General features: G+C 54.0%; 1 protein-coding gene across 3 annotated transcripts in view; it reads right to left on the bottom strand.

Moving 5' to 3' along the window:
• Sin3b (SIN3 transcription regulator family member B) overlaps positions 1-16,438 on the bottom strand; it is a 33,297-nt gene that overhangs the window by 7,497 nt on the left and 9,362 nt on the right. For 2 of the 3 annotated variants that reach the window (XM_005087093.4, XM_040742154.1), the window contains 7 exons: positions 12,086-12,205; positions 10,496-10,585; positions 10,159-10,277; positions 7,686-7,893; positions 5,916-6,032; positions 3,531-3,769; positions 1,795-1,978 (listed from right to left, as the gene is read on the bottom strand). In XM_005087093.4, the coding sequence (XP_005087150.1) occupies positions 1,795-1,978; positions 3,531-3,769; positions 5,916-6,032; positions 7,686-7,893; positions 10,159-10,277; positions 10,496-10,585; positions 12,086-12,205 (1,077 nt within the window). Of the gene's footprint in view, positions 1-1,794; positions 1,979-3,530; positions 3,770-5,915; positions 6,033-7,685; positions 7,894-10,158; positions 10,278-10,495; positions 10,586-11,724; positions 11,900-12,085; positions 12,206-16,438 lie in introns of those variants that run through there. The other variant, XM_005087094.4, reaches the window with a different exon arrangement.

Raw genomic sequence — 16,438 nt, forward strand, 5'->3', positions numbered from 1 at the left:
CGTGGCCTCAGAGAGGGTGAGCGACCCTGGGGAGTGGGGGTCACTCACCCACCCTTCCTCTCCTCTCACCGGTTCACAGCTCCCCGCAGGGTCCAGCCCCCTCCCCCCCTCCCTCCCTCTCATGGCCAGCGTTAACACAGAGGACTGCTCCGCAGCCGCTGTTCTGGGCTTCCCAAGACCTGGCCGTGGGGTAAGGTCTCCCTGGGGTGAGGCTCCACGTGTAGTGGGCCGTCACCATCTGTCACAGAAAGTCAGCTCCCTCCACAGGGCTGGGACGGTGCTCAGCAGCCCCTCCCGCTCATCCCTGCCTATCCCTAACCCCATGAAAACAGCGGCCACCAGTATTGCTCAGCGCTTGGGCACCTGCCCTGGGCTTTTGGAGACCCGTGGCCTTGGCCTGCTACTGTGAGTTCCCTCACTTTGGCCGGGCTCCCTCCTGCTGAGGCCAGCCCAGGCCTCTTTCCCACACACCACCTTAGTGTTGACCTAGATAATGACCCTCCCAAACCCAGAGCTGATGGCGGCCCCTCCCATCCCTATTCTCTGGGGCACCAATTCCAGGCACTGTGTAGAGAGGTGGATGCATGAGTTCTGTGGACGCTGTTACACGGGGAGCTTTTGGGGTGGGCTGGGTGTCACCTCAGCTCTTACTGGTCAGTGCACAGTGAGCTCTGGAGCTCCCTCAAACACCACCTGAGGCAGGACCCGGTTTGCCACACTCTTTTACTGAAGGCCAGGAAGCTCAACTCAGTACCTCAGAGACCCACGGCCGGAGCCCAGGGTGGGGCCAAGGCCCCCTCACCACAGTGCCTCACACACCCTGGGCCTCCTCTGGCCTCTCAAGTCCCACCGGGTTTACGCCACAGTGTTTGTGCTCCATTAGGGACTGAGGGGACTGTTTCGGTGCGCGGACTGCCAACACCAGACTAGCCCATGGGCATCTTCTTGATGGATGATTGATGTGGGAGGGCCCAGCTCACAGAAAGCAGGCTGAGCAAGCCAGTAAACAATGTCAGCGCCCCAATGATGGACTAAATAAACCCTTCCCACCCGAGTGGCTTGTGTTCATGTGTTTACCACAGCAACAGAAAGCAGATTGGGACAGCGCTAGAGTTTGGATACCTTGGTCCTAGCTGGTGGAGCCAATCACTCTGGTGGATGGACCATGAGGTTTTATGAACAGATGATCCAACGACGACTTCCTGGGAAGTGCAGCCCCTGGGGTCTGACTGGGGGTGGTGGGAACCTGGGGCTGTACCTCTGAGAGTGACTAGCTTTACGCTAGGCAGACAGGCAGAGGTTTCCCAGACTATGAGCCAACACCAACATTCCTTGTGTTGAACTGTTTCTCTCACGGCTTGTCATAGCAACGGAGATGGATTCACTAGTATACGGACAACTCAACAGCCTTTTCCCCGGGTGCTCACTTCAGTTTGGAACCCAGGCCTCAGGTTAAGAAAGTGCTTTACCTCCGGCCACCACGTCTCCCCTCAAAGGTCACCATGGGGCTAGAGAGAAGGCTCAGGAGCTAAGAGTGTTTACTGTTCCTGCACTTGAGGTGGGTTTCCAGGAGCTCACACCACCTGTAACTCAAGCTCCATGAGGATAACTAACCTCTGACCTCCGAGGACACCTGTACTCCCGTTCACTCTCCCACACAGCAAAAAAATTTATCTGTACAGCAAAAGCAAAGCCCAGGGCAAAGTCCAGCAAGCAGCAGCCTGTCGTGCCTCAGTTTCCCCACTGCAGGCTGTGGCGTAAGGAAGCTGGCCACGCCTGCCTCACACGTCTTACCTCGTCATAGACACTCTCGATCTCGTTGAGTAGGCTTTTGGAGCGCAAAGCCTTGGTGTCGTTCTGCTTGAAGTTCACGGCCTGGTGGTCCAGGGACTTGAGGTAAGCCTTCTCATACTGCTCGCGCCATATCTTGTTGAAGCCCTGCTGGGCCTCCCGCCACTCCTCCTCCTTGGCCTTCAGCCTGTAGGGAACAGAGCTCAGTGCCTGACACCCAGACTCTCCTGGGACACCAGGGGGGTCTACTTTCCTCCCAGCAAGTAATACATCTGGTCTGCACCACAAAGAACAAGCCAGCATGTGGGATGTCCAGCTCCAGGCTGGCCTGGGCTCCAGTGAGAAAACCCCAGCTCAAAAAACAATACAAAAGGTTAGGCGGTGGTGGCGCACGCCTTTAATCCCAGCACACAGGAGGCAGAGGGAGGCGGATCTCTGTGAGTTTAACATCAGCCTGGTCTACAAGAGCGAGTTCCAGGACAGCCTCCAAAGCCACAGAGAAACCCTGTCTCGAAAAACCAAAAACCAAACAAACAAAAATCCCAAACAAACAAACAAAAAGATCCTACCATCTAAATAAGCAAACAAACAAAAAAAACCCACAGAGGGAGAGGGATGGAGGAGGCAGTGGTCCCACATAGCCAACCTGGCTACTTAAAAAAAATTATGGGCCAGGCGGTGGCGGCACACGCCTTTAATCCCAGCACACAGGAGGCAGAGGGAGGCGGATCTCTGTGAGTTTAACATCAGCCTGGTCTACAAGAGCGAGTTCCAGGACAGCCTCCAAAGCCACAGAGAAACCCTGTCTCGAAAAACCAAAAACCAAACAAACAAAAATCCCAAACAAACAAACAAAAAGATCCTACCATCTAAATAAGCAAACAAACAAACAAAAAAAACCCACAGAGGGAGAGGGATGGAGGAGGCAGTGGTCCCACATAGCCAACCTGGCTACTTAAAAAAAAATTATGGGCCAGGCGGTGGCGGCACACGCCTTTAATCCCAGCACTCGGGAGGCAGAGGCAGGCGGATCTCTGTGAGTTCAAGGCCGGGCTGGACCAATAGCCTCCAAAACAATACAGAGAAACCCTGTCTCGTTAAAAAAAAAAAAAAAAATGGTATGTGCATGCGTGTTTTGTCTCCATGTACAAGCACCACATGCATGCCTGGTGCCCCTGGTTACAGAGAGCTGCCAGTCACCATGTGGGTCGTCTGAAGAGCAGGCAGTACTCTTAATTGCTGAGTGTCTCTTCAGCAGTGGCTGGTCTTAGGCCCCCACCTCCTCCCAGGCACCCATCTTGCCTGTTCAGCTGTCGCCAGTAGACAGAGGGCTGGGAGGTGTTTTATAGTCACAATTCACCCTTCACACCCCAGGACTCAATCAAGACTAAGCAGGAATAGTGCATCTACTGGACACACAGCACGTGAATTGTCACAGGTGTCCTGGGTCACCCAGAGGAGATGGACAGCCATGGACTTCACATAAGCAATTCTAGAAGGGTCTGGAGGGTTCCAGAAACCCCCCTCCCAAAGTGAGACTGCATTTCTACACCTGGAGACACAACAGATGTCCAGGAGCCTGGCTGTCAAGACTTTGCTCAGTACTAGCGTGGGAGAGGGGGCTGGGGCCAGCACCTGCCTTCAGCCCGGGGACAGGGTCAGGTGACACCATGGGTCGGGACCCTGGTCGCCCCCCTGTAATGCCCTGAGTCAGGAAGGAAAGTAGAAGGTGGGGACACCTTTTCAGAACGACAGGCACAGCGGTGACAGGGTTCCTCTTGAGGCTCTCGATGACCTCGGGGGCCTTGTCACCATAGATGCGGTGGATGGCCCGGCGCTGGATCACCTCTGACGTGCCACCGAGGCAGTCATCCAGGCGGAGCTTCTCCTGGTCCTCAGGTGCCATCCGTGATAGCTTCTTCTGCACGCTCTCCAGCACTCGGATGGTGGCCAGGTTGGTCTCCAGGACGACGTCTAACTGCAGGGAGGGCAGGCACCGGTGAGGTGTGTGAAGGCCACCGTGGCAGTACGGTGGGTGGTCAGGAGCTGCGTGGCACCGGCCACAGCACACTTGTGTGGCGGTGGAGCTCCAACGACAGCGCTGTGCACACCACCTCACGGGTGCTTGAGCACCACAGTAGCCCACTCGTGACAGCGTTTGGACTTTTATCATTTTCTGGCTTTTCTTAATGATTTTCTTCACTTTGGGGTATGTACAAGCAGAGTAGTCCCCTAGAGGCCAGAAGGTGGTGGCAGACCCCTTGGAGGGGGAACTGAACAGGTCCTCTGCAGGAGCGGTCGGCACTCTAACTGCTGACCCTCTCCAGCCCTTGTTTACCTTTCCATCTTTTTGAGACAGAACTCAGGCGACCCTTGTGCCTCTGTCCCCAAGTGCTGTGAGGAGGGGCATGTGCCCCACACCAAGGACATCGACGGATCTTGAAATGACAGAGCAGTACAGAGTGGACAGAAGGGAGTTCACAGAGGGAAGGGGCAGGCTGGGCGTAGCTACTGATGATTACAACAGCGGAGAGGTCAGGGGGCTTGTGTGGCTTAGACACTGAATCCACTGGTGACAATACATACACACGCACACACATACAAACACGCACATACATGAGCTTTCTGCTTCAGTCTGACGGCCTCTTCCCAAACTCACCCTGAAGTTTAGAGGTTGGTGTGGCAGTATTAACAAGAGGTCACACTTAACACAGGCCCGTGACCCCAGCACATGGGAGCCAGAAGCAGGAGGCCATGCACTCCAAGACAGCCTTGTCTTAAACAGAGCACAGGACTTCAAGGAGGTGCTCTAGGCGCAGGCTGTCCTCATGGGTGGGCGGCACTGCCCAGGAAGGGGAGACGAGACACAATCAGCCTCCTCTGTGTCCCTCCACCATGGACATCAAAGGCAGGCTTCCCCGGATGTAGGCCTTCACATTCTAATTCCCAGCGGTTGCCCTGTCCATTGGACTCTTGTCATAGCATATGACAGAAACACATGGGGGCTGGAGAGGTGGCTCAGAGGTTAAGAGCACTGACTGCTCTTCCAGAGGCCCTGAGTTCAATTCCCAGCACCCACATGGTGGCTCACAACCATCCGTAATGAGATCTGGTGCCTTCTTCTACTGTGTGGTCATACATGTAGACAGAACACTGTATACATACTAGAAAATCTTTAAAAAGAAAGGAAGAAAAAGGAAGAAGGAAACAGACAGACATACACATAGGAACCTGGGGTGGGGAATGTGTCATCCTGGCACTTGGAAGGCTGAGGCAGGAGGATCACAAGTTGTACACCAGCCTACACTACAAAGAGAAACAATTTCAAAAAGAAAACCAAGGGCTGGAAAGCTGGCTCAGTGGCTAAGAGCACTGACTGCTCTTCCACAGGACTGAGGTTCAATTCCAGCACCCACATGGTGGCTCATAACTGTCCTAAACTCCAGGTCCAGGAGAGCCAATGCCCTCTTCTGGCCTCCATGGGCATCAGACACACATGGTGCACAGACATACATGTAGACAAATACCCACACACACAAAAGTAAGTAAACCTTAAAGAAAACCGAATCAAAAAGATGTGAACTCTGGGATAAGAAGGGTGGCTGTCTGTCTGTCTGTCCTCCAGAGGTGTACTCAGCGGGGTCTGAGAGCTCAGTTAATAAAAATAAATAAAGGTAACTTGGTTTTAAGTTAACTAACCTATTGTCTTTAGTTGATTATTTACCTAACTGTATTTTATGTATGAGTACTCTGTATGTATACCTGCACTCCTGAAGAGGGCATTATATCCTATTACAGACGGTTGTGAGCCACCATGTGACTTCCGGGAATTGAACTCAGGACCTCTGGAAGAGCAGCCAGTGCTCTCAGCTGCTGAGCCATCTCTCCAGCCCTGCATTATCTTTGGTGTTTTGCTGGGAGCTCGAGAGCTGGCAGGGCCGGCAAGCAGGAAGCTCTGGAGCCGCTCGAATGGCAGGTAAAGAGACCGCAGAACAGGGCCACGCGGGCCATGAGGGCACTAGGCTGGGCGGACAGATGGCAGGCAGGACAGATGGCTGGGCGGACAGATGGCAGGCGGGACAGACAGAGGGGTGGAGGAGGGGCAGACTCACAGCTTCACCTACCTCAAACCTCTCGTCCTCACAACGATGCAGCTGCTCCTCATATGGAGTCTTCTTGGAGCTGACAAAGGTAGAGTCTTCAGACCAGGATGGGAAGGACACCCACGTGTCATTCAGGACCTGGACCAGAAGAGAGGAGTGTCACCAGGCACGCCATGCTCACAGGCGGTTCTCCCCGCCACCCCGTGAGTTAACTCTCAGATGCTGAGCAGGCTAGGGCTGCGGCACTGAACACAAGGTGGGTCTCAGGGCCCAGCACCCACCGCAGGGTGGCCTGGAGCCACCGAGACTTTACGCTGTCTTTGAATATCCAACTTGGCCTTTGGATAAGTAGAAATGGCCTGAGGCAGCACCCACAAAGGCATGCAGTGCACTAACATCACAAGGGTGGATCCGATCTGCTTCCCAGTGCTCAGCAGAGCCTCTGGCTATAAACTCTCTGGGCTTGAGTGGGACTCCTGAGCTCCCTCTTAAGAGAACCGTCTACAAACCGAGGCTCACCCTGAGCACGCATGGTGCTCGGCTAGTTTTATGTCAGCTTGACAGAAGCCTGAGTCACGGGAAGAGGGAACTTGAATTAAGAAAATGACCGCTGATGGGGACGTCCTTCTGTGTGCTGTGAATATGTTTCTGTTATTGCTTGATGGATAAAGCTGTTTTGGCCAACAGACAGGCGGGAAATCAAACAGGGACGGAGAAAGGAAACAGGTGGAATCAAGGATATGCCATGTAACAAGCGGGGAGTCAGGAGGCCCAGGAACCACCAGTAAGTCAACAAACTAACAGACTAACAGTCAAAGGCCGTGTAGACATACACAGACTAACAGAAATGGGCTAATAATTGAGAGAGCAGGGCGGTGGTGGTGCATGCACACGGGAGGCAGAGGCAGGTGGATCTCTGTGAGTTCAAGGTCAGCCTGGTCTGCAGAGCAAGTGCCAGGACAGCCTCCAAAGCAATACAGAGAAACCCTGTCTCAAAAAAACCCAAAAATAAAAACTTTAAATAAAATAATTAAGACAGCATTAGCCAGAGAGAAGCCTAAGCCAAGGGCCAAACAATTACAAATCGACATTAAGTCTCAGAGTGGTTATTTCATAGCAGCTTTGGGGACCCGACTGGGTGGGGAGAAACCAGTCCAATGGGGCTGAGACTAGATAGAGAAAATCACCCCCCCCCACCCCACCCCACCCCCGCAGTCTGGCCTGTGGGCAGTGCCACCCAGGGCGTGGGGTACTGGCTGGGTAAGAAAGCAGGCTGATAACTTGGCATGCCAGACTGCTGACTCCCTACGGAAGGCCTTACTCCCTCTGAGGAGTGGAGGGGGTTGGGAAGCAGGGAGGCAGGAGGGTGGGAGAAGGGGAGGGAGGGGGAACAGGGTTGGTATGCAAAGTAATTTTTTCAGATAAAAAAAGAAGAAGAAAGCAGGTTGAGCAAGCTGTGGGGAGCCAGCCCATAAGCAGCTCCTCTCCATGGTCTCGACTTCAGCTCCTGACTCCAGGACCCTGCCCTGACTTCCCTGATGGACTAGGAGATAAACCCTTTCCTCCCAAGTTGTGTTTGGTCCTGGTGTTTCACCACAATAGAAACCCTAAGACACCTACTGGGGACAAGGCAGAACTTGGCAGTGATGAAGCTGTCCAGGTCCCCACATTAGTGTGAACTCTAAGCTTGCCATCCAACAGGACACCCTCAGTATTAGATGTCCCCGGGCGGTCCTAACCCGGGCCCGCAGCTGCCGCTGGAGGGCTGACCCGCTGTACCCCGGGTGCTACCTCCTTGCAGATGGCCGTCCTCCCGCTGCACTTGGGTTGCTGGTAGGTCTTGGGAAGTGCCCGATAGCTGGATCCAATCCGCTTACAAGATGCGTAGTCAATTTCTCTGCTTATGCCATCTCCAGACCGGTCACTCATAGGTGGTGCAAAGGACAGCTCTTTTACTCCCAGAAAGGACTTGAACTGTGCAAAGAGTTCTGGAAATTTCCTTCAAACACAGACAGAAACTGTACGTGGGCAATGGATGTCGTGAGAATGATCTAGAGTCATCATGAAAATGGCCTTATGCGCCGGGCGTTGGTGGCGCACGCCTTTAATCCCAGCACTCGGGAGGCAGAGGCAGGCGGATCTCTGTGAGTTCGAGACCAGCCTGGACTACCAAGCGAGTTCCAGGACAGCCTCCAAAGCCACAGAGAAACCCTGTCTCGAAAAAACCAAAAAAAAAAAAAAGAAAAAGAAAATGGCCTTATGCTTGTGGAGCCTCAAAGATCATGTGAGTCAGAATCCAATGTTAGGAAAGGGAGCCAGGTCCTCCCTCCCTTCACTAACCACACCCCCTCTTACAACCTTAAATCTTGCCAGCTGCTCTAGGCCACAAAGCATAATGGGAATAACCTCTGTGGGCCCCACTGCCTTCATGTTCTCCCCTGTAACTTGAAACAAAGCAACAGGGGGCTGGACAGACAGCTCAGCAGTTAACAGCACTGGCTGCTCTTCCAGAGGACCCAGGTTCAATTCCCAGCATCCACACAGCAGCTCACACGTGTCTAACTCCAGTTCCAGGGAATATGACACCTTCACACAAATATGCATGCAGGCAAAACACCAACACACACAAAATAAAAATTAATTAATTAAAAAAAAAGAAGGAAACAAGGCTGGGTGTAGGGACACATCCTTAATCCCAGCACTCGGGAGGCAGAGGCAGATAGACCTCAGTAACTTTTAGGCAAGCCTGGACTACATAGTGAGTTCCACAGCTAGGGCTATAAGAGACCCCGTCTCAAACAACAAACAAACAAAACAACAAGACCCCCCAAAACAAAAGAATAAACAACAACAAAACCACTCAAAGTGTCCCAACCCTGTGACTGGTCAGTCAGCTACAGAGGTTCACAGCCAACTTATGTTCATGCTGTAGTCTGGAATTTTCTAGGCTAGAAATGAACTCATTTAGGCTACTCAAACAGACAGACGCCAGCCTTGCCCCCCGAGGCCTGGCATCAGTCCTTCCAGTCTCTAGCTGTACCCAGGCCTGGCCAGAGTGCTCCTGCGCCTCACAAGGCCACAGACATCAGTTTCCTGTCCTATGTCCTTGGGTAGGCTGGGCTTGTCTTCCTTGCATGGCTTTCTAGGTAATTCTGTGGTCGGCCAGTCTAAGGAGGCTGAACCTGCACTCGAAGGCAGGAGTCTAAGGTCAGTAACTGCCCTTGATCCAGGCCAGGAACCACACACTGCAGCCAAGCAGCCACGGGCTGTTCCGTAAATAAAGCTTTATTGGCACAGTTCTGCTCCACTCACTTCTTTCTCCGTGACGGCGCTGCAGGGCAGAGCAGAGAGCAGCTGTGTCTCTCATGATGGGGACCCCTGCCCAAGGCCTGTGGCTTCACTCTCACAAGTCAGGACGCAAATGGATACATGTTAATAAGGCAATTTCACAGGAACTGACATCCGGTGCTACCTCAATTTCTGTTCGCTTTTCTTTTTAATGTAAAACCTTTAAGTTGGTACTCGTGTGTTTATTTCACTGCTGTAGGGAGGGCACAGGTGACATGGAGGCCAGTGGACTGACCATTTAAAAGGCGCCACCTTGGGGAATATATGCAACACGATAAACATGCATGTAAAAACTTGAGAAACCCAGAAAGGAGCAGTGCCACTAAATACAAGCCCACAGCTGCACACACTACAGACATGGCTGTGCCAGGGAGGCACGCCTTGGAAAGGTCACCACGAAGTTGCCTTGATGCCACTGCCCAGCATCCTGAGAGAGGAGGGCTGTACATCACCAAATATCGACATCGACAGCTTGTAAATCACACGTGCAATGTTCACCCAATGGGGACAGCTCTCAAATCACACCAAGCCAAGAGTCATGAGCCGAGACGAGGACACTGTCCACACACACTGTACAAGGTCCCTGGAACTCAGGGACTGTCGGCTATTGTGACCACCTACCCCAGGGACCTGCTTTCTCCAAGTCACTTTTGACAAATGTGAGCCTGGAGAATTGCCATCAATGAAGACCACAGATGGCGGGCGAGACGGCTCAGTGGGTCAAGGTGCTTGCTGCCAAGTCTAACGACCCAGACCCACGCGGTGGGAGAGAACCCACACAAGAACTTGTCCTCTGGCCTCCAACCGTGCACACATAGGAACTAAGCCAACGTTTAAAGCATACACACAGACACACTTCACGGCTCACTTTCCCGGGTCTGCGTGTGGGGAGGGAGGGGAGTCGAGAGCCACTCACCCCAGGAACGGGCTGACAAGCTGCAGCAACTCAGAGCCAGACACCAGCTCCTGATTGAAGAGCGCGATGCAGCGCAGAAAGTTCTCGTACACCTCCTGGCTCTTCAACACCCTGCGCACCTGTGGGAGTACGGATTGCATGTGGGGCACTGCACACAGCGGGCACTACCAAAGCCACGTGCGTGCGTGTGTGCGTGCGTGTGTGCGTGCGTGCGTGCGTGCATGCGGAGCGGGCGCGGCCCTGAACCACTGGGGACGCCCTGCAGCCCGCTCCGCCCTCTGGCAGCACCGGGTGACCCGCGTGGGAGGCGCCGTGCCTGGGGGAGCGGCGTGCTCACCTTGTCGAAGAAGGAGAACTCCTGCAGGGTGCCGTATTTCCCCACGGCGGCGATGGACAGGTCTTTGGAGCCTCGCAGCTTCATCTTCTTCTGCAGAGAGAAACCCTGGCTTAGCTGGGTCCCCACCACAGGCACGCGGCACACGTGCGCTGTCCCCTTCTGAGCCGTGTGATGCGGGGCCGCTCGGGGCAGCACCCCGCCAGCGGGACTGGGGTCGTGGATCCCTGCTAGGGCAGCTGCGGGGGCGTCTGGGCCACGGCCATGTGGGTAATGTGTGGGTGCCAGGGAAGGCACGAGGCCCACGCTGACGTCAGGGAGAGGGACCGGGTCTCACGCATGTGCAGTGCTGGGCAGGTGCTTAAACACGGGCTGGGAAAATGGAACTGAGGGTTTGCGTGTGTTCAGACAGGCTCGGGTGAGCTCGGCATGTCACGCATTCCAACAGGACTCTGGGAATGGAACCCAGAGCCTCGAGCATGTTTGTAGACACGGACTGGGAAAATGGAAGCCAGGGCCTCGCGCATGCTTAGTCGACACGGACTGAGAAAATGGAAGACGGATTCACGCATGCTCAGAAGACACTAACTGGGAAACCGGAAGTTGAGCCACTGTGCAGGGTCAACTGACAGACTGGGGAAAAGGGTGGGCAAACACCAAGGAAATAGATGTGTGCGTGCGCGCTCTGGAGACACCGGGCCGGGGACGCACTCAGTCCATGTTAGTGTTGTCGTGGGGCTTCAACTCAGCGACCTGAGAAAGCCCGGTGCCACGAGCCGCTGCCCAGCCCTTACCCTGGACTGCAGGGCACACACTGGAGTTACTGTCTGTCCTGTGGGCCAGAGGTGCCTGCAAGTCAGGGGGGGCGAAGCCAGGGGACCCTGAGCAAGCCAGGTCTAACTGTGTAGACCGCCTGTCTCTAAACTGGACTTCAGGGCGGGGAAAGCAGCTCTGCAAGTCAAGAGATCTGCCGGTCACAGGCTTGGAAACCCGAGGATCTCAAGCAGGCCCTGAAGTTGTCTTCTGTCTCCTCTCCTCCTCCATCCTGCCCCCGGACGTGGCCCCTGTCATGAGGCACGTGCTGTACAGCCATTCCCCAGAGCAGGGGAGGGACGAAAAGGGCTGCCTGGAGAGGTGGGTCACTGGCCAGGCCAGGACAGTGAGTGTCAAGACACCAGTAATAGCAACCAGCTGTGACTTGAGGTTGACACCGCTGCACATAACTAAATAAACAGAATGCCAAAAAACCTTTATTACTATAGAAGTCAACTAGTAAGCACAGAACGATAGAGCTAGAGATCCACCATCACCGGGTGATGAGCGGGACAGGAACTGACGTCAGCCACTTCACTCCTCAGCTGTGCAGTAAGCAAACCACACAACTGCACATTTCAATTGCAGCCCCACCTACGAAAGAGTCACGACAGTGAAGAGAGAGAACAGCACCCACGCCTTCCTTCAGTCCCCCTTCCAGCTTCCGGCCGCAGGGCAGGGCAGCGGTGAGCCGCGAGGCAGAGACCTTTGCTAGCAGACTACTCTCCGGCCTCCACACCACTCCCAGCATGTGCAGCAAGAACCCACACCCGCTGTTACCTTGGCTGGAGCAGACACAGGGCGCAGGAGCGAGGGCCGAGAGCGCTTCTTGCTGTGTTCCAGACTCTTCTCCTCGGTCTTCTGTCCGCTGTTCATCTCACACGCCCCACTGCCTGTGAACTAAGGACACAAAGGCAGGTGTCACGCTGGAGAAAATCAAATGGCCTATCCTATCTGTGCACTGCAGCCAGCTCCGGTCTGGATGGTAGCGGCAGCCCTGGCACACGGCCGGGCCTCTGGAGTGCTCCTATCCCTGGGGCAGAGAGCAAGCACACAGAACGCTGGGTGAATGCTGTCCACAGCCTCCGGAGCAAGGAGCCAGAGACTAAGGAGATGACAGTGAGTGTCCAGGGAGAGGAGGAGGAGCCCACTGCACCCTGACCCCGATGTGTACAGGATAGACAGGCATTCTAGGTGGGGGATGGATAGGCAGCAGCACACAGCCCCAGGAGCAAGACAAGTAGCTAATGTCATCCAGGTCTTGAATCATTTGAACGTGTCTGAGGAGTGAGCCTGCTCTGTGGTGTGCTGCAGGGAAGGATGCTACCCCTCCTGGAAGTGAGAGACCCTCGACATCCTGAGTGACTGACAGCACCACTGCTCCCCATCCACAACAAGGAAGACTACTGACTAGACTGTGGGCAAGCGCAGGCACGGTGAACGCAGACCAGAGCCGATGCTTCTGTGCTGCTGCAGCAGAGAGAGAAAGACAGACGGACTAAGGGCAGAACCAGCACAAGTCATTCATACCGTTTCATTCAGGAAAAGCCCTGGAGTACACACCCGGCAACACTCTGAAGAGACATTTCTAAGGGATCATTTTATGACACTAAAGGCCTATCCTTCAGCCACAGGGAAGACAGCCCCTAAATCTAACAGCCACTCATGGCTGCACATGGTTGCTATCTTAGCCCTCAGGAGGCTGAAGCCAGAGAAGCACCAGCTTGAACCAGTGTGAGCTACATGGCCAGACCCTGTCTCAAAGTAAATAGTTCAAGTAGTCCAAGATTCAAAACTGTTCCATGACCCAAGTAAAGTGATATTCACTGGGAATTCTTCACTGGAATCTGTAAAGATCCAAAGTCCCAGTTCTGAAGCGGCAGGTGGGGCAGTGCAGAACACCTAAAGGCATGGGTCCTCAGCACAGCTAGTTCTCCTCAGACACATGCTCCTCACTATTTTCTTCTCCTAGACAGACACCAACTCAGGGCCAGTGGCCAACAGCTCACAGGGGCTATGGCCAATGGCCACAACCATTAATTCTGTAAATAAGGTTTTATTGGTTTACAGCCAGCCCATTCATTCTGTGAAGTGACAGCCAAATAATAGTAAATAGCCCACTTTGTAAATAAAGTTTTATTGACATACAGCCACACCCATTCACTTTGCACCAGACTGGTGCTGAACAGCCAGATTTAGTAAGGATGACACCAGTCTATCCCTAGCTGAAAATGAAGACGGCAAAGGTCTGTAATCTCACAATGTGAATCCTAGAGTTCACGAGATGGACAAGGTCCCTCTGCCTGGATGTGCAGAACAGCTGCTCACAGTTATGTTAGAGGCAGGCACACTGTGGACCCTCAGTCAGGCAACAACTGACAGGAAGCACAGAGAACAAAGGCGGCCCAGCCCCTCTTCTGCAAGTTCTGCGAATGGGTTGACTGCTGGTTCAGGAGCTGTTTGTTTTTTGAGACAGAGTTTCTCTGCGCAGTCCTGGAACTCGCTCTGTAGACCAAGCTGGCCTCCAACTCAGAGATCCACCTGCCTCTGCCTCCTGAACAGGAGCTGTTTCTTTTTTCTTTTGGTTTTTCGAGATAGGGTTTCTCTGTATTGTTTTAGAGGCTGTCCTGAAACTCACAGAGATCCGCCTGCCTCTGCCTCCGGAGTGCTGGGATTAGGCGGATCTCTGTGAGTTCGAGGCCAGGCTGGACCGACAGCCTCCAAAACAATACAGAGAAACCCTGTCTCGTAAAAAAAAAAAAAAAAAAAAAAAAAAAAAAGGCGTGCGCCACCACCGCCTGGCAGGAGCCAAGACTCTTAATAGAAAGCGAAAGCGCTGGCCACACTAAGAAGACTGGTGTGTCTGCTTCAATATGTTAAATAGACTCCTTAGACCTAACAGTTATTATTTTGCATCTTACTATACAGCTCTTGGCCTTGAGCTCACAGATAGAGCAAGGATGAAAGGTCTGCACCATCAGCCTGGCTCAGCAGACAAGCTGTTTGGTGTTTTTCGCTTTCCTGTGCTTAGGATGGAGCCAGGCTTTCAGGCCAGCTGCTAGTTGAACTGGCTTTACTGAGCCCGACTCACACCAGCCCAGGAGGCAAAGCTACATACACAGCTGGCAAGACGCAGGCCCACCACTGCAGAAAGCAGGAAGCCAGGAAGTAAGACTTACGGGGTTGGAGCCCCTCGACTCAAGTCCCCACTGAGCTTCACAGCCCACTGCTTCCTGACACCGTCCATCCCACGCTATCAGGGCAGCTCTGGAAAAGAGGAGGGTGGCATAGACTCCGTTCCAAGGGTGTTGAGACAGCCATGCTGCTCAGATGTAGCACCACATGGAAGGACAAGACCCAAGGACCAGTCCCAGCCTGAGTAGCAGCTGACAGGAAACTCATCCTAATGTATAATCTGCAGCCATGGCCATGCCACCTGGACCACCTGGACCCCTTCCTGTGTACTGCTATGGTCCCAGAGGCAGCCGAGATTCTCCTGATAGCAATGGATATGATGGCGTCCAGCTCATGCACTGAGGCTGTGTGTCAGGGAAGCCCTGGGAGACAGGAGGAGCAGCCTGGCTGGAAGGAGGCTGAGGCACGGTCAGTCCTGCTGTCTGTGGGGCAGCCTCTGCCACAGTCCCCGCCCGTCTCCACTGGTCCCCACTGTCCTGAGGGTCTCCTCACAGCAGATCAGAGTCCAGGGAGGAGGACAGCAGCAGAGACCTAGGGAACCATGAGTCAAGATGAACCCTTCTTTCCTTCTGCCCAGGGTCTGTCAAGTGACATCAGAATAAGACGACAGCCATTTCAAAGGGGACCCTCACTAGAATCTCTCAGATTCAGAGAGAAACAGGCAGACAGGGACTCGAGACAGCACAAGTGAGGAAGGGTTCCAGTCTCCCGCCAGGCATCAAGAGCCTGTGTAGGTTTGTGCAGCTCCAGGGACATGGAGTGGGGAGCGCTACATGCCCTGTGTGGACATTCAGGGCGGCGATGACAGGAACACGCCTCTGCGGTTTGTCCAGGAGCTGTCAATGCACTCATCACCTGAAGTGAGGCGGCAGCTCATGGTCTCACGTGAGTAGACAGATGTCTCAGATCTGAGGAGGAAGGAAGCCCAAGGGCAATGTGCATCACGGCTCTACCTAAAGCTGGAGGGACAACAGGTCACAGGGCTCCCACGCTGTCATCATTTGGGCCCTGGAGGGCACCAGACACACCAGGTAGTAGCGATCATCAAGCCACAGCCCTAGGCTGACACTGTGTTCAAGACACAGTGACAGAGCAGGCTGCACCCGGCCACAGGCCTGCGGGAGCCTAGGGAAGTGAGGACCGTGCAGTCTACGGAAGTGAGGACGGCCAGGTCTAAGGGAAGCCTGAGAAAACAAGTTGCCAGTTTGCAAACACCCGAGCAGACCCAATGCCATGCCCACCAACGTCAGCATGGCTCAGGGGTAAAGTGCTCAGAGCCACATGTGATCCCAGACACACACTGCTGTGTAATGGTAAAAACAAGACAAAAACACCTGGCAGTAGGGAGGGCCATGAGTGACTGGCGACCTCAAGGAGCCTGGGCAGGAGGGTCAGAAGCCTGAGCTACACTGCAGCAGTTCCCACCAGGAAGAAGGTGAGGGTGCTGGCTTCCCGCTCGTGAAGTCACTGCAAAGGCTGCAGTGACAATGCCAGGCTAGCCCGAGAACACATACAGATGGCGACCCAGTTGGCACACGCAACCACACGTGCGGCGACACTGTCAACACGGTGCCAAGCATGGCAGCCCATCCCCAGCAGTGCTGGACACGCGTCTGAAACTGCACCCTCACGCCCCACACACAAAGGCAGCTCAAGTTTAAAACTGCAAGAAAATAGGGGAAACTCAAGACCTTAACTGTGCAGCAGCTTCTAAAGCTTCATACTGAGAGTGATGTGGGAAAAAATTAATCACGACTTTGTGCATCAAAACCATGACCAAGCAGAGAAAAGACAGAGATGGAGGTGAGAATCTGTAGCCCAAACATCTAAGAGTCGGTGGGTGCACAGCAAGGACTCAGTCAGCTGCAGCTGCCAACATTGGCTCAGCAATCACGAGCATCAAGCACAGGCTGCCCTCAGAGGACCCAGGCCCAGCAC

This window comes from Mesocricetus auratus, unplaced genomic scaffold, assembly GCF_017639785.1.
Source record: "Mesocricetus auratus isolate SY011 unplaced genomic scaffold, BCM_Maur_2.0 Super-Scaffold_6731, whole genome shotgun sequence".
NCBI lineage: Eukaryota > Metazoa > Chordata > Mammalia > Rodentia > Cricetidae > Mesocricetus > Mesocricetus auratus.